This window comes from Nannobrachium achirus (assembly GCF_963921795.1).
Source record: "Nannobrachium achirus genome assembly, chromosome: 13".
NCBI classification, from domain to species: Eukaryota; Metazoa; Chordata; class Actinopteri; order Myctophiformes; family Myctophidae; genus Nannobrachium; species Nannobrachium achirus.
This window is the reverse complement of record NC_137833.1, coordinates 1,379,650-1,398,277: the sequence shown is the minus strand read 5'-3', so window position 1 is coordinate 1,398,277 and position 18,628 is coordinate 1,379,650. Positions and strand designations below refer to the sequence as shown.

The following is an 18,628-nucleotide window of genomic DNA, read 5'->3' as shown; positions in this document are numbered from 1 at the left end:
GCATAAGCCCAATAAGCAACTATACTTTTATTTTTTTTGAGAAACAAATTGCTTATTATAAGCAGACATGGCAACCCAGGTACATTCAGAGCCCAGAGCGCCAACTACTGACACTTTAATGCAAGGACAACAGGAAACCAAATGATGTTTTTCAGGCCAGCTTTTACAGCCTCCGCCTCTTTCAGGATATGAACAGGAAGCTGGGGGCGGGGCCAGGCATAACGTGAATAAATGGCAAGTGGAATTCAATGGGGGAGGGTTAGGGTAGGGTTAGGGTTAACCCTAACCCTACCACCAGGTGGTAGCTTGTTATCTTGCTGCAGAATATCATCACGGCAACCACACTTGCCATTTCCAATTGCATCTTTTCTAGTCATGTTAGATTATCAGATTTTTGTTTTGTTTTGCCAATTATTTGGGGGCACACTTGCAATATCCTCACGGCCTACAAGTTGAGAATCACTGCCAGGCCATATCACTGTGTGGAGTTTTAAAGGGTTAGGGTTAGGGTTGCATAGCCAGGCCATATCACTGTGTGGAGTTTTAAAGGGTTAGGGTTAGGGTTGCATAGCCAGGCCATATCACTGTGTGGAGTTTTAAAGGGTTAGGGTTAGGGTTGCATAGCCAGGCCATATCACTGTGTGGAGTTTTAAAGGGTTAGGGTTAGGGTTGCATAGCCAGGCCATATCACTGTGTGGAGTTTTAAAGGGTTAGGGTTAGGGTTGCATAGCCAGGCCATATCACTGTGTGGAGTTTTAAAGGGTTAGGGTTAGGGTTGCATAGCCAGGCCATATCACTGTGTGGAGTTTTAAAGGGTTAGGGTTAGGGTTGCATAGCCAGGCCATATCACTGTGTGGAGTTTTAAAGGGTTAGGGTTAGGGTTGCATAGCCAGGCCATATCACTGTGTGGAGTTTTAAAGGGTTAGGGTTAGGGTTAGGGTTGCATAGCCAGGCCATATCACTGTGTGGAGTTTTAAAGGGTTAGGGTTAGGGTTGCATAGCCAGGCCATATCACTGTGTGGAGTTTTAAAGGGTTAGGGTTAGGGTTGCATAGCCAGGCCATATCACTGTGTGGAGTTTTAAAGGGTTAGGGTTAGGGTTGCATAGCCAGGCCATATCACTGTGTGGAGTTTTAAAGGGTTAGGGTTAGGGTTGCATAGCCAGGCCATATCACTGTGTGGAGTTTTAAAGGGTTAGGGTTAGGGTTGCATAGCCAGGCCATATCACTGTGTGGAGTTTTAAAGGGTTAGGGTTAGGGTTGCATAGCCAGGCCATATCACTGTGTGGAGTTTTAAAGGGTTAGGGTTAGGGTTGCATAGCCAGGCCATATCACTGTGTGGAGTTTTAAAGGGTTAGGGTTAGGGTTAGGGTTGCATAGCCAGGCCATATCACTGTGTGGAGTTTTAAAGGGTTAGGGTTAGGGTTGCATAGCCAGGCCATATCACTGTGTGGAGTTTTAAAGGGTTAGGGTTAGGGTTGCATAGCCAGGCCATATCACTGTGTGGAGTTTTAAAGGGTTAGGGTTAGGGTTGCATAGCCAGGCCATATCACTGTGTGGAGTTTTAAAGGGTTAGGGTTAGGGTTGCATAGCCAGGCCATATCACTGTGTGGAGTTTTAAAGGGTTAGGGTTAGGGTTGCATAGCCAGGCCATATCACTGTGTGGAGTTTTAAAGGGTTAGGGTTAGGGTTGCATAGCCAGGCCATATCACTGTGTGGAGTTTTAAAGGGTTAGGGTTAGGGTTGCATAGCCAGGCCATATCACTGTGTGGAGTTTTAAAGGGCAAACTCTCTTTGCAATGGCAGCTTTGTCTGTTCTAGTCTGCATTGCTTTGCCGTTTTCCTGGCTGCCAGCTCCTGATGTTTAGTCAGATTCCCAGGCATCAACATCCACTGGAACATACAGTGTATTTTCCCCCCATTTTTATTCAATATTTTTTGAGCAGTGCTAACCACTCCTACATCTGACTTTGTGTGTATCTGTTCCACACATTGGCCAAGCTTTTTGTGATGCTTAACGCACAGAAAATTTAACCAAATACTGCCAAACTGACTTTTTTCTTTTTTTTTCAGGTAGTAAATCTACCGAAGCTCGTGAAACTTGGGTTTGGCTGAAAATGAGTTAATGAAATGAACACACTGCTCACTTCACATTACTTCACATTTTGGTTTTACTTTTACATGGCTGCCAGTTAGCCTACCCTAACCCTAACCCACCTGATGTTGTGTGGGAGTCCAGACTGCCAGTTCCCACCTGATGTTGTGTGGGAGTCCAGACTGCCAGTTCCCACCTGATGTTGTGTGGGAGTCCAGACTGCCAGTTCCCACCTGATGTTGTGTGGGAGTCCAGACTGTCAGTTCCCACCTGATGTTGTGTGGGAGTCCTGACTGTCAGTTCCCACCTGATGTTGTGTGGGAGTCCTGACTGTCAGTTCCCACCTGATGTTGTGTGGGAGTCCTGACTGTCAGTTCCCATCTGATGTTGTGTGGGAGTCCAGACTGTCAGTTCCCACCTGATGTTGTGTGGGAGTCCAGACTGTCAGTTCCCACCTGATGTTGTGTGGGAGTCCTGACTGTCAGTTCCCACCTGATGTTGTGTGGGAGTCCTGACTGTCAGTTCCCACCTGATGTTGTGTGGGAGTCCTGACTGTCAGTTCCCACCTGATGTTGTGTGGGAGTCCTGACTGTCAGTTCCCACCTGATGTTGTGTGGGAGTCCTGACTGCCAGTTCCCACCTGATGTTGTGTGGGAGTCCAGACTGCCAGTTCCCACCTGATGTTGTGTGGGAGTCCAGACTGTCAGTTCCCACCTGATGTTGTGTGGGAGTCCTGACTGTCAGTTCCCACCTGATGTTGTGTGGGAGTCCTGACTGTCAGTTCCCACCTGATGTTGTGTGGGAGTCCAGACTGTCAGTTCCCACCTGATGTTGTGTGGGAGTCCAGACTGTCAGTTCCCACCTGATGTTGTGTGGGAGTCCAGACTGTCAGTTCCCACCTGATGTTGTGTGGGAGTCTTCTATGTCAGTGGTTCAGGCTGTGCCCCCAAAATAATCATATTTGAACTGGGGACAATTTCTGCCTCTAATATTTGACAATTTGACCAATGTTTGACCAGAGGTCCTAAAAAGGTCTAACATCCTTAAATTGTCACTTTAGAAATGTGCCACTTACACTGTATGTTGGTTTGTTTACTGTTGAGTGAGAAAACAATGTTAAAGCTATACTGTGTAAGATGCCCAACTAGTGGTCATTAGCCCTATAGCAAACCGCGGTCGCGTCCGCGTCTTTCGGCCGTTTTTCGTACCTTCAGACCCCCGCGTCTGCCTCCACCTCGCTGAGATCTATCTTTAGAGGGGTCCCTTGTTCCTGTGCGTTCAGTAATTCCAGAGATACGGACTCCTTCACCCTGCCTGGTAGGCGAAATTACCTAGAGACGGGATGGTACAAACGGGTGACAACAAATATGGCAGCCATAGCGACCCCACTTCAAAATGCGCTGTGATTGGCCGGCAGTTGTATAACCCTCGCTGTGATTGGCCGGTAGTGTGATGACGCAATTTTGGCGCGAGATCCGGTCCCCGGCAAGGATCACAGTTTACATATATAGAGAAGGCTTTACAGGCTGAAATTCACGGCGCGGATCTTCTAAAACTTTTGTGATTTAATAGTTAGGAGAATTTTAAGATTTGTTTTATAAAAAAGGTTACATAGTACAACTTTAACATTAATCTAAACCAGGGGTTCCCAAACTTTTTTGTCTCAGGGCACCCCATAAATATATATTGTTTTAATCCGAGGCACCCCTACATTATAATTTTCACTCCCAGCACAATTATAGCATATCCATATCGTTGTTGTCGGGTGGAAACCTTGTATGTCCAAAACCGTTTTGTATTTATCATCTATAAAATGTACTAAACTAGTGAAAACAGCAGATCTACAAGCACGTTGTGTGCTTGTAGATCGGCTGTTTTCACTAGTTTTGTGTGACAGTCTTGTATGATGAAGCAGGGCTTTGCTTTACCAAAAGACGTACACATTTGAAACTTGGAGATACGAGGTTTCTGCCTGAGAGTGACAATATTTATTGATTACGTCGCGAGGAAAACGTTGAGATAACAGCCATTTTTGTTAGAACTGTCTGAAAATGACTTTGTACTTCAAGTTTAAAATGATACTAAATCTTTTTTCAAGTGTCCAAATATTTTCAAATTATTTCGCGGCCACCCCTGGACTGCCGTCACGGCACCCCAGGGTGCCCCGTCACCCACTTTGAAAACCCCTGATCTAAACGTCTGGGGGGGACCCCAAAAATAATGTGGGGACCCCCCTGGGGATCCCGACCCACAGGTTGAGAAACCACTATGCTATGTAACAGACTGATTCCTTTATAGAATGTTCTTATTCATCCAATAAATACATTCAAATGCACCGTTGTCTGTCTGTTGCATGTTTTACTTCATGGTGTTCCAGAGAACATTAACATAGAGTATGTTGTCAATCCCACCCATGTGAAGTGAGAGGTGCTGTTTATGAGTTAATTTCATTAAAGGGATATTTCACTTAAAAAAAAAAAAACGTTTTGTCATTTCATCGTCTAATCAGGCTAGGGGGACACCCAGGACAGTTTTTGAATTTCTTCATTCAGTATTTAAATATTTGATATTCATTTCCCCCTTCCAGGACCTTCCTATACAAACCCAGTATAACTTCAAACTCCATTTTAACCATGATAGATTCAATTAAAACACCTGTCCTTTTTTCTGGTGACTCCTGACACCCTCCGGATACGTGAGCTGTGTTTTTTCGATAACATTTTTCATTGATTTCTATAAATTCTTTGGGGAAATGAAATGATTAAATATAAAGATTATAAAAAATAAATGAAAAACATTATGGAAAAAACACGGCCTGCTCACGTATTCGGAGGGTGTCAGGAGTCACCAGAAAAAAGGATGGTTGTTTTCATTGAATCTAGCATGGTTAAAATGGAGTTTGAAGTTATAATGGGTTTGTATAGGAAGGTCCTGGAAGGGGGACAATGGGGTAAAATGAATATCAAATATTTAAATACTGAATGAAGAAATTCAAAAACTGTCCTGGGTGTTCCCAAAAGCCTGATTAGATGATAAAATGACATAACGCTTTTTTGAAAGTGAAATATCGTCCGGTGAATCTTGGCGGGTGTGTAGCAATGTTTCCATGTGCCACGTTGTTTTGAGCAGCCAGTGGTCCGAGTTGCGGGTGAACGCTAACCTGCCGATGCTGGTGAACGCTAACCTGCCGACGCAGGTGAATGCTAACCCGGTGAATGCTAACCCAAAGCCTAAACCTTAACCCTAACCCTAAACCTAAAGGAATATTCAGAAAATACCCGGATAGGAACAGACCAGAGGCAGAATTATTAGAATTTTCAGAACTCAATTTAACAAAAATAATTACTTTGGATTCGACGAAAATGTTTCTCTCCAAACTAAAGGCACTGCATGGGAAAGCGTTTATCAGATGTATCATCAGGGGTCTTCAACGTTTTCAGGCCAAGGACCCCTTATTTGAGAGATGAGATGAATCAGGGACCCCCACAACTTTTCATAGATACCATATAGTTTCATTGTTTAACAGCACAATCGTCAGTGTATTTTGGATTCATGTCAATTTGTGTTTTCAGATATTTAACCACTTGAACCGTCAATACTTGATAAACTTGACCTTTCACTCTGTCCTCAAACCTCTTTGCCGCAAATAGACGATCTTGTAGATCTGCTATTTTTGGCAAAAGTTCTCAGAATATGGACGTTAGGCTTCAAGTGGTTAATATAAAAAAGGAGAAAAAAGGTTTCTATCACACTAAGATTTGGAGGACCCCCTGTAGTAACTCTGAGGACCCCCTAGGGGTCCCGGACCCCCTGTTGAAGACCCCTGATATATACAATATGCCATTATACGCTCACAACGTGGCGTGTTGTGAGCTTGTAGATCTGCTATTTCACTATAGTTTGTTTCATTTTAATAGTGACATGCACCTTGACATGAACCCAGAGATTACACACATTTATCGATAGACCAGTGTAGCTATATGGAAAGGAAAAGTAATTAAACCACTTCATTTTTTCTTCAAATGCTAAATACAATGCACAAGTAGGTAGTATCGATACAATCGATTATTTGCACTGCCGATTCGATCCGATACAAAATCAAACGATACGATCTGATTTTAGCTGTTTTCATTTCGATATACTTCGATTTTTAAAGTTAAAAACGATATTTCGATGCAGTTACTATATCCTTACACCCCTACTAGTTTGGGTCCAGGGCAAACATTTAATCTCCCCTTTGGGTTTCGATGGTTCGCATATATTGATCCCAAGGGGTGTGTGTGTGTGTGTGTGTGTGTGTGTGTGTGTGCGTGCGTGCGTGCGTGTGTGTGTGTTGGGGGGGGGGGGCATATAGCCTAGTCAATCATTTTAACCTCATGTAAGATTTTCCAAGAAATACAATAACAATAGTAAAAGCTCACAATGTGTCTTGAAGCTCAAAACAAAACAAATCAGAAATCAATATATATATATATATATAGGGCATACAGTATATAAAACTATCCATTCAACAATCCGTCGACTAGTTCACTCGTGGTCTCAACAAAGCTTTAACAACACCGCCATCAAGTGGTTTAAAGAGCTCACTGCATCGCCGCCATAGAAGACTCATTCATACTCATTTCATACTTATTAACTCTCATTGATTGCATTCACAAAAGAAACACAAACCTTTAAAAGAAAGGAAAAGCTAATACACTCACTTGTCCTCCTCTTTAAATAGCTATTGATTTGCTCATGATTCGTACATGGCTGACTATTTGAGCTGTATTCTGACCAGTGGCGTCAGTTCAGAAAAAGCTAAGGTATGGCAACATGACTGGTGAAGACACCAGTCATGTTGCCATACCTTAGCAACAGGCATGATACATTCATTTTAAGAAGTACATTTTATTCATTTTTCCCCTGTTTCTTTGGTTTCTTGGGCTGGATATGGCAGCCTGGAACGGTTGTTCAAGTGCATTGCACCTGTGCAGCTGACCTGTGGAACCTGGGAATATACCATTTTGTCAAAGATGGGGAGAATACAAGTGTAGAGAATATAATTATAATACCTTGATAAAGTGACCATTTTGTTACATTTTGCATTTGTAGTTATTTTACTGTAATTTAACAACATAATAACCAGCTCAGATAGACAAAGAGACATTCATGGATTTATATTTAAAAGTAGTTTTTATTTCCCCCCCTGGAGCCAGGGGATGGCAGCTGCATACCCCTGCCATACCCAATTGACGCCCCTGCGTCCATCCTATACAATAATAATAAATGTGATTGATCTCAATGATTTCATAAATTCCTAAATTGACTCCTCTCTTAGCTTAAATGTTCGGCATGGGCTATTATTTGGTCTTTCAAATAATGATTAAAATAAATGTGGACAAAACAGACAAAAGTAATATTATTATCAACATTTCTCTTAATTCTTGCTAGATTCCGTATTCATCGTACCCAATTTGCCAACCAACGTTCAAATATTGTTGTTTTTAAATGTCTTCTATTGTCATATTCACAAACCTTACCCTTTACCCATACCCAAAAAGCCATACCCTATCTGGACCCCAGTCCCTATCAGACGCGCTCAAGCGACATTTTGACGCTCAAGGTTCCATTTGTTCATACAGAGCTTGGCAAGGCAGCATTTTCTATCAGTGCTCCACTTGCATGGAACAAGCTCCAAAAATCATTAAAAATGAAATATCTGCCGGCCTTGGGCCATTTTAGGATGCTGGTTTCTAACACCTTTGTTCTAAACTGTATATGTTTTAATTAATTTAGCTTTTAGTTTCTTGAACTTTCTACAGTTGTATTCTCTTTTTGATTTTTCAAATGATGTCTATAAATGTATACATGTATATGTTGTTGTTCATTGTTGTACAATCTCGGTTGCGTTGTAAATGAGTGCTTGCGCTCAATTGTATTTCCGAGTCTAAATAAAGGTAACAAACCCTGATGTTGCCATACCTTAGCTTTTTTTTCTGAACTGTACGCCACTGGATCATGGACGTCGCCAGGGTGAGTCATCAGTGACGTCAGCAGGGGCGTCACAAGGGGTAGGAAAGTGGGACTGAGTTACTAGGGCCCAAGGTGGTGGAGGGGCCCTAGTAACTTTAGCTATTGAAAAATAGCAGATATACAAGCTCACAGCGCGGCACCGAGTGCCGCGCTGTGAGCTTGTAGATCTGCTATTTTTGAAAAGTCGTGAAAATGTGCGCAAATCTTTGAATATATGTATTTTTTAAGTGAACATTTGTAACTCAAATTTTGCTTCTGGGGGGGTCCCTGGAACGAAACATTTTGAGATGGGGGGTCCTTCACATGAAAATGTTTGAGCATCACTGACGTGAAAACATGGGGCTGTTAAGTATGACATCATTTTGTAGGCAGAGGAGAATTTCTGCCCCCAGTTTCCGTGAATCTTTTTACTATTTTTACTATTTACACATTTTTCTTCTCTTTGTTGTTGAAAGGAAAGTGTTAGATATACTTTCGTTATTCTTTAGTCGTTGTTACAACGACTAAAGAATAACGAAAGTATATCTAACACTTGGCAACAGACCGCCATTCCGAAACATCGCCATTCCGAAAGGGTTAGGGTTAGGGTTAGGGTTAGGGTTAGGTTAGGGTTAGGGTTAGGTTAGGGTTAGGGTTAGGGTAAGGGTTAGGGTTAGGGTTAGGGTTAGGGTTAGGGTTAGGTTAGGGTTAGGGTTAGGCTAACAATGTAAGTCAATGTGCGGAATGGCGATGTTTCGGAATGGCGGAGTGTAACCGATTCTCCTCTGCCTACAAAATGATGTCACGGCTTAAAAGCCCCATAGGTTTCTTGGCACACATTTTCACGATTTTTCAAAAATAGCAGTTCTACAAGCTCGCAGCGCGGCACTCGGTGCCGCGCTGTGAGCTTGTATATCTGCTATTTTTCAATAGTTACCATTCATGGGGGGCCCGCAGTGAATCCTTGTACCCAGGGCCCAGAATTTGGTGTGACGCCCCTGGACGTCAGTGTGTGGGAGGAGCCAGTCAGAGAGCAGGTAGCAGCAGAGGAGGATGTAATAATGGAAGGATAAAGATGGACTCAACCACAACAACAACAACGCGTTAAATAACTATTAATTTAAACATCAACCTCCTCAGAGGACCACCAACCATGGAGGAGCTGCTGGTCCGCCTGCAGAGGGACGCGGGGGGGTCCCGGACCCACCGGGCTCTGCGGGAGGCTGCAGCCTCAGCCTGCGGTGAGTGGAGTGAGGTGAGGCGACGAGTCACAGAGTTCCATGGGTCACCGCAAAGCCCGTGACTCACCGCCCATGAATCACCGGGGCGGTGAGTCATGAGCTTTACGGTGACCCGTGGAATTCTGTGACTCGTCGTCAGCTGTTGTTTATTCATGATGAATGATGATAGGAACGCTGTTCTGTTGTATGTAGACACTTTAAATAAGACACGTTGAGTGGTGTGACAACCTAGTGTAAAGGACACCTTGTGGACAGTCTTGGTATTTAAACAGAAACACAAAATAGTACAGTCAGTTTGTTTGTTGACATGATTTTATTTTATTTTTTGGCGAAATGGCGATGCCTAGAGTCACAGAATTCGACAGGTGGCCTGTTGACGTAACACCGCCGCACCTGCTGCTGCCACGTCCATAGTAATAACACTTAGCTTAGTGTCCATCCTATGTTGTCTTTAACAGGGGGTCCGCGGACCCCTATAACATGATGAACACTTAGCTTAGTGTCCATCCTATGTTGTCTTTAACAGGGGGTCCGCGGACCCCCTATAACATGATGAACACTTAGCTTAGTGTGTTATATATATATTTTATATATATTTTGCTTCTGGGTGGTCCCTGGAACTATTAATATTTTTAGATGGGGGGGTCCGTGGCCAAATAAATATAATTTTGCATTGGGGGGTCCTTCACATGAAAGAGTTTGAGCAAAAAAAAAAAAAAAACGCGAATTTTCAAAAAATAGATCTACAAGCTCGCAGCTGTGAGCTTGTAGATATGCTATTTTTCAATATAGTTAAAGGCAAGCACACTATAACGCGTAACAATGCGTTCCCAGTCTAAATGGGTTAAACCCCCTCCTCCCCCTATGAAGAACATTCATGGGGGGCCCACAGTGAATCCTTGTACCCAGGGCCCATCAGTGTGACACCCCTGATGGCAGTGGTACGGCCACGTGTATGATTAAAATAAAAGCATGAGTATATTAACTCATACAGTGCCAGGCGACTTTTAGAGCAACTTTCTCACTATGGGCTTCCCTGCCAAGCGACTTTGGGCGACTTTTACTTAGAAAAAAAACAAAAAAAAAATTTTTTTTTAAAAAAATTTTTTGGACCCCAAAAAATGTAGTAGGCATGATAGAAATCGCGAAATTGCATGTTTAACCCCCATAGCAACCCCATCTATCAAACATGGCAGCCATCTTTGTTTACATTTTAGGAAAACATAATGGCTATTATCTCAAGAATGCCTGAACGGAATTCCAATCTTTTTTTTTTGTTTGAAAGCTGTGAACAGCCTGCACAAACATGGTGCATGATCTGTGCATGGGTGTGCATGATCTGTGCACTACAAATTACATGGAAGTCTATGGAGAGGGCTGGCACTAATGCCACTCGAGGGCATTTTTAATTGGCAGTAAGTGAGTTAATCTGTTATTTTAATAGCATAGAAATTGAATGCACAATAACATGATATGTTTATAAAATACACAATTTGGAACACAATCTTTTACATAAATATACAATATATAGGGGGTCCCTGCTCCGTCTTCTCCCCCATCAGTTTGGGGGTCCCTGGCCTGAAAACGTTGAAGGCCCCTGTTCTATAATTATAACAACATATTGACTGTGTGTGTGTGTGTGTGCGTGTGCGTGTGCGTGTGCGTGTGCGTGTGCGTGTGTGTGTGTGTGTGTGCGTGCGTGGAGCCTATTCTTCTGCTAATGCATGAGTAGTCTGGGATCACTTCACTTCTCGGGGTTGTATCCGGTCTGGAGCGGAAACCACAACACGTCATGTAGTACTCAAAGGATTACAATTTGCCGGAAAGATCAAACCGGATTCAGTTTTAACCCAAAAGAATCCCCCTGCGCTCAAGGACATACTTTTAGGGCCTACCTAATAAACTCCTTGATGCGGAGTAGTTTCGCTTTTGAAAAATTAGTTTGGTAAATGCATCTTTTAGTCCAACTGGTAGCGACTGGCAAGACTACACTAGGCTACTGGAGCATTTTAATAGGGATTGGGGAAACAAACGGAGGGAACCAAATCAAAGCGACGCTGCTTCTTCTAGTGGTTTCCGCGTTGGGCGGAAACCAAACGGCCTGTTGGTAACGAACACCAGGCTTTCCCCCAGAAAGCCTGGTAGGCGAGGTTAATGCATGAGAGAGAGATGAAGCAAGGACCCCTTAACTGAGAGAGAGAGATGAAGCAAGGACCCCTTAACTGAGAGAGAGAGATGAAGCAAGGACCCCTTAACTGAGAGAGAGAGAGATGAAGCAAGGACCCCTTAACTGAGAGAGAGAGAGATGAAGCAAGGACCCCTTAACTGAGAGAGAGAGATGAAGCAAGGACCCCTTAACTGAGAGAGAGAGAGATGAAGCAAGGACCCCTTAACTGAGAGAGAGAGAGATGAAGCAAGGACCCCTTAACTGAGAGAGAGAGATGAAGCAAGGACCCCTTAACTGAGAGAGAGAGAGATGAAGCAAGGACCCCTTAACTGAGAGAGAGAGATGAAGCAAGGACCCCTTAACTGAGAGAGAGAGATGAAGCAAGGACCCCTTAACTGAGAGAGAGAGAGATGAAGCAAGGACCCCTTAACTGAGAGAGAGAGAGATGAAGCAAGGACCCCTTAACTGAGAGAGAGAGAGATGAAGCAAGGACCCCTTAACTGAGAGAGAGAGAGATGAAGCAAGGACCCCTTAACTGAGAGAGAGAGAGATGAAGCAAGGACCCCTTAACTGAGAGAGAGAGAGATGAAGCAAGGACCCCTTAACTGAGAGAGAGAGATGAAGCAAGGACCCCTTAACTGAGAGAGAGAGAGATGAAGCAAGGACCCCTTAACTGAGAGAGAGAGAGATGAAGCAAGGACCCCTTAACTGAGAGAGAGAGATGAAGCAAGGACCCCTTAACTGAGAGAGAGAGAGATGAAGCAAGGACCCCTTAACTGAGAGAGAGAGATGAGGGGCGTCACACAACTTAAACTTGGCTAAAAGTGATCCCTGGCTAATACGACAAATATGCCTTAATACATTATAATTGTCCTCTATAACTACAATGTAAAATTAAAAACACCTTAAATATTTAATTTCTTCTAGAAATAGCTTCTGTCACTCAATAGGGGAAATGCCCGTCGCAAGTTGATGATAAATAACTACATAAAACATAAATGTCATATGTGATCTATCCCATGGTATTTATGGCATGCATGTGAAAATAAAAACAAACATAATACTTCCTATGGTTAATATGAGCATCAAATCAATATTACAAATGTGTTTGTGTTTTTTTTTTTTTTGCACATGCATGCCATGAAAATGACACATGACATTTATGACATCATCAACTTGCGACGGGCATTTCCCCTATAGAGTGAAAGATTAGCTATTTCTAGAAGAAATAAAATATTGAAGGTGTTTTTAATTTTACATTGTAGTTATAGAGGACAATTATAATGTATTAAGGCATATTTGTCGTATAAAGTCAGCATATGCCTAAATACTAAACTGCCACCTTCGGTCACAAAAAACTTGTGTTGTTTTTCTCCTCCATTGTTGAACAGAAACTCTTCAGTCTCAGAGTGGATCTTCATGCCAGATGTCTGCTGCTGAGCTCCGGTAAGATTTATTATAGAATTATTATATAATATAAGATTATAGATTATAGAATATAAGATACAGTCTCTCAAGTAACCGTGTTTCTCCTCCCATTATGGTTGGGGCAAATCCCATACTTCCGTGACCACGAGAGCGAACGTCCGTTTCTCAATGGATTTGTCATCTAGGAGGGTTTATTATTATTAAACACATTTGGCCGGGGAGTCTTTTTTAAAATGGTGGGGAAAATGTTTGACAGCTAGGGTCATTTTCAGTCTCATTCACCTACTATACACTACTATACTATAAAGGAAAAACATGACTCCCAAAGAATCTGCTTTAAGTGGGATGTGAGGGGTCAAACTAGGGGTTTTTAATTATTCTGAATCCATTGCAAGCATTTGTTTTGCATGAAAAACATTCCTTGGGCTAAAAACGGACCCCGAAAGACTGAAAATTGGTGACACATGACTAAACCATCGTTTTGTGGGGCAATTTCTTGCCCAAGGAATGTTTTTCATGCAAAACAAATGCTTGCATTGGATTCAGAATAATTAAAAACCCCTAGTTTGACCCCTCACATCCCACTTAAAGGACTGGCGACACCGGCCGAAAATTAACATTATGATACAGTAGGTCACGTGGTGTTTCTTCAAACAGTCTGAGAAGGAGGCGGGGCCGTATCAGTTGGTAGTGAATGTATACTTCGTCCGTCGTGCGGTGCCGCGCAATGCATACTTCGTCCGTCGTGCGGTGCCGCGCACAACCTTGTTGTTAGCGTGTAGCATGGCTAGCCGCTAGCGCTGCACCGCACGGCTATTTGCGAGAGCTATTGTGTGTGTACACACACACACACACAGGCTACACACACAGAGTGTATGAGCCACGGACCTCAGTCCTCCGAGACAGCAGGACATATGTCTGCTAAAAGGGCTCAAAGCTGCCGAGGAGGAGGAGATGGCTGGACGCTTTTCTCCGGTGTTTCCCCCAGTGCGCCTAGAGTTTAGAAACTCGCCTCCCTACCTCCAGTTCAGCCGTGCGGGCACGGTTTTCCCCCAGTGCGCCTAGAATTTAGAAACTCGCGTCCCGGCCAGGTCCTCCAGTCAGGTTTAGCGGAAGACACAGCAGGGTATGGCCGACAAAACCGTCCCTTAGACGGGGAGAAGCGTGTTGACCCTCGTAACGAATCTCTGACACCTTTTTTTGAAGAAGACATGTACTTTTTTACCATTTTATAGCGAATGGTGTATAATTTTTACCCCTAGAACTGATAGTTTTAAAGTTGGTTTAGAAAGTCGGAAACACGCCTCGGACAGCTTTTTTTGGGGCAGTTTCAAAAGATAATGATATGGATACTCGACTCCGCGAGTCTCCGCCCCTCCGCCCATATTAGCCCAATCAAAATAATGTATTGCCGTTACTGTACAGAAAGTACTACTTTCAGTACAGTAACTACAATAAATTAATTTGATTGGGTAATTTAACATGGGGGTACATGACATCATTAAAAAAATTGGCTCATTTGATAGCCATAATTAGCTGTTTTGGCCGTGTCACGCCCCCTTTAAAGCAGATTTTTTGGGAGTAATTTTTTCCTTCATAGTGTAGTGAATTAAGCATTTTCCCCACCATTTTGAAATGAAGATATGATGGTAAATATGTTTAGATGAAGATATGATGGTAAATATGTTTAGATGAAGATATGATGGTAAATATGTTTAGATGAAGATATGATGGTAAATATGTTTAGATGAAGATATGATGGTAAATATGTTTAGATGAAGATATGATGGTAAATATGTTTAGATGAAGATATGATGGTAAATATGTTTAGATGAAGATATGATGGTAAATATGTTTAGATGAAGATATGATGGTAAATATGTTTAGATGAAGATATGATGGTAAATATGTTTAGATGAAGATATGATGGTAAATATGTTTAGATGAAGATATGATGGTAAATATGTTTAGATGAAGATATGATGGTAAATATGTTTAGATGAAGATATATGGTAAATATGTTTAGATGAAGATGGTAAATATGTTTAGATGAAGATATGATGGTAAATATGTTTAGATGAAGATATGATGGTAAATATGTTTAGATGAAGATATGATGGTAAATATGTTTAGATGAAGATATGATGGTAAATATGTTTAGATGAAGATATGATGGTAAACATGTTTAGATGAAGATATGATGGTAAATATGTTTAGATGAAGATATGCCCATTTGAAATCAGAACACTAAAAGCAGAGGAAACGCTCTAAATAAATAAATGTCCTTCCATTTCCTCAAAAGTACATTTTTTTTAGACATCCGGACAACGTCAACATGACACATTAATAAATATATTCCCCCCCCCCCCCCCCCCCCCCCCACATGTTTATTCAAATCAAATCTAGTTCATCTCTCTTTTTGTTTTGGAAAGTTCTAGACACATTATTGTGTGTGTGTGTGTGTGTGTGTGTGTGTGTGTGTGTGTGTGTGTGTGTGTGTGTGTGTGTGTGTGTGTGTGTGTGTGTGTGTGTGTGTGCACTGCAGGGAGCGTTGTCTGCTTCCTCTCCAGATGGCTCTGGAATCTAAAAACTCCAAACTGGGACAGACGGCCCTGATGGGGATGCAGGTAGTCTGTCTGTCTGTCTGTCTGTCTGTCTGTCTGTCTGTCTGTCTGTCTGTCTGTCTGTCTGTCTGTCTGTCTGTCTGTCTGTCCGTCCGTCCGTCCGTCCGTCCGTCCGTCCGTCCGTCCGTCCGTCCGTCCGTCCGTCCGTCCGTCCGTCCGTCCGTCCGTCCGTCCGTCCGTCCATTAGAGGTGTAACGATATAGTAACTGAATCTAAATTCTAATTTGCAACGATCTATATCGTTTGCAAAAGCAAAATATCGTACCGTTTTGGCTTTGTATCGTTTTAAAATACGGTAGTTGGTATCGAATCGTCTTGCAATGCAAATAATTGATTGTATGAAAGTATTTGTGCCTTGTATTTGGCAATGTTAAGAGGGAAAATGAAAAAAGAGCGGTTTAATTACCTTTCCATTCCATACAGCTACTCTTGGTCTATCGATAAATATGTGTGTAATCTCTGTGTTCATGTCAAGGTGTGGGTTTGTCCATATGTGTTGAAATATAATATCCATGCATTTACTAGATAATCACAGTGTTTACTTCCATAAAAATAGATTTTTTACACGTTTTACACTTACTGTTAAATAGTTACTATATCGTTTTTAAATCATTGAATGGAATCGTATCGTATCGCCATGAATGAACCAATATTGTCCATGTATCGTATCGCTGTTAAAATGTATCGTTACACCCCTACTGTCTGCCTGATTGATTGATTGGTTGATTGATAGATGAATTGATCTCTCTCTCTCTGTCTCTCTCTCTCTCTCTCTATCTCTCTCTCTCTCTCTCAGAAGCTGCTGTGTGAGGAGCGCTTCGTGGGGGGGGTCACCACAGGGTCAGAGGTCGTGGACAAACACTTCCTGGGTCAGATGCTGGAGGCGGTCAGAGTGACCCCCACTCTGAATGAAGACCTGCAGGTAGAGGTCATGAAGGTATGACCCTTAACCTCTGACCTCTGACCTCTGACCTAGGGCTGTCACAATTATTACATAATCGTCTAATCGTGATTATTTGACATTATCGCAATTATTTTGTCATAATCGTCATAATCGTGAATGTTGAAAAATGTCCGAAATAGTGGAAATCGCAGATCTACAAGCTTGTAGATTGGCTATTTCCACTATCAAAGTTATTTTTTAAGTAGTATGTTGTCAAATATGTCAGTAATTTCTTTGTATATTTAGGTTATGTGTCATATCTACCATGTACAACTTCAAAGCCTAAAAGCCAAACAGAAATGTGATTAAGGTATTGGAGACCCTAACCTTAACACATGGGAAGCCAAGGTTTATAACATTTCTAGCTGTTGCTGCTGCCGCCGTTCACTCACGCTTTATTTTGAAGAGCCTCGGAAGCTTTGTGCGTGTGCACGTGGGTGTCCACTGACGATTGAGGAAGAAAATCCATTTGTTTACAAACGCTCGCGAAACTAAAATCCAAACCGGGGCCGACCATCGCGGTAAAGTGTCGCCGTGAAAACAATCAGATCTCTGCTTCCCTGGCGTTCTTTGCACCTCATTCAGGGATAAAGCCCTTTTTATGTTTCAGCCTAGAATGGAAATCAATGCAGCCTAGTCGCGCCGTTTTCTCTCTCTGCGAGCCAGAGAGAGCCAGTGTGACGTATGGACCAGGTCCATACGTCACTAGGGTCTGGACTAGGGTCATTCACAGGGAACACAACATGCGCGCAGCACGCTGTACAGTTAACCCTTTGTTGTCTCGTTGAGGAACGAGACAACTCCTTTTGGCAGAGTGACCCCTAGTGGCCTTATCTCGTTACTGAACGAGTTGGGTGTTAAAGATGGGGTGCAATGATTTCCATCCCCCTAAAACATGATGGTCAGGTATTATGATTACTATGAAAACCTCCACCGGCTGTCTGTCCGTCACGTCACACTTTTGGCCCTACTCATATCTCCGGCACCGTTGCTCCTACAAACACACTCCTTGGCTAGGCCTTGATTTCTCACATGGCCCTCCTCTAGCGCCACCATGAGGTTGCTTCTTCAGACAACATTAATGGACAGTGCTCCTGCAGATGTCGCCTAAAAATCACGTACAGCGGGATACAGGCCAATTTGTGTATATGTCACAGTTTTTTTGAGTTTCAGTGAAACTGATACAATGATTATATAATACAATAATTATATAATAATTATATAATACAATAAATGTATACATGCGACCTGACCGTCGCTTCTCTCACGATTAGGGAGTCTTACTGGTTAAAGTGTACAGAAAGAGTTAAATTAGGCTTTTATGTGGCCACACCCACCAGTTCATTAAAGGTGATACACCATGAAATTTCACTTTTTCTATTTTAAAACCTTTTTTTGGGGACCTTCTATCCTCACAAAGTCCCATTTCAGACCGTTTCTCTGGTTTTGGGAAGGTGGAGGTTAAAAGCATCCCACGGGTTCTCAAAACAGGCTGTCCAGATTTGCTGCCGTCGATGACGTCATTGACGGCCGTTCTTTTTCAAAAAGATTTTTTCCATAGACACATACAAAACATATTATAACCACACCTGGTGGTCTGTTAGAGTAACGTTAACTCCATAGACACATACAAAACATAAATAAGTACAAAACTATGGCACCGCCACTTTAACACCTAACCCTAGTCATGAAGGTACTGGACCACTGTTTGTGCGTGTGTGTGCGTGCGTGTGTGTGCGTGCGTGTGTGTGTGTGCGTGCATGCGTGCGTGCGTGTGTGCGTGCGTGCGTGCGTCCATTTACAGCAGCTGTATTCAAATGAATGTAAATGTCAACGGATTCCATCTCATTATCATAACCTGCTAGACCTGTTGTTGACATAGAGTTATGATTAGCATGTCCGTGACGCCTGATTATGGATCCCACTGGAGAAGATGGATGGAAACGGTATATAGCGCTCGTTTTCACCACCAGCGTCGGCAGGTTAGCTACTCACCAGGTTAGCATTCACCAGCGTTAGTTTTACTGAGGTTAAGGTTAAGGTTAGGGTTAGAGTTAGGGTTAGGGTTAAGGTTAAGGTTAGGGTTAAGGTTAAGGTTAGAGTTAGGGTTAAGGTTAGGGTTAGGCTTAAGGTTAAGG

At 42.6% G+C, this 18,628-nt stretch overlaps 1 protein-coding gene across 1 annotated transcript in view; it reads left to right on the top strand.

Annotated features, from left to right (window-relative positions):
• Window positions 1-9,240: 9,240 nt before the first annotated feature.
• The window catches only part of LOC308296733 (brefeldin A-inhibited guanine nucleotide-exchange protein 3-like), a gene marked incomplete at both ends in the record, with an annotated part of 135,687 nt that continues 126,299 nt past the window's right edge, over window positions 9,241-18,628 (top strand). The window contains 4 exon segments of the mRNA XM_080740060.1: window positions 9,241-9,328; window positions 12,887-12,941; window positions 15,469-15,550; window positions 16,344-16,484. Coding sequence (XP_080596186.1) covers window positions 9,241-9,328; window positions 12,887-12,941; window positions 15,469-15,550; window positions 16,344-16,484 — 366 coding nt within the window.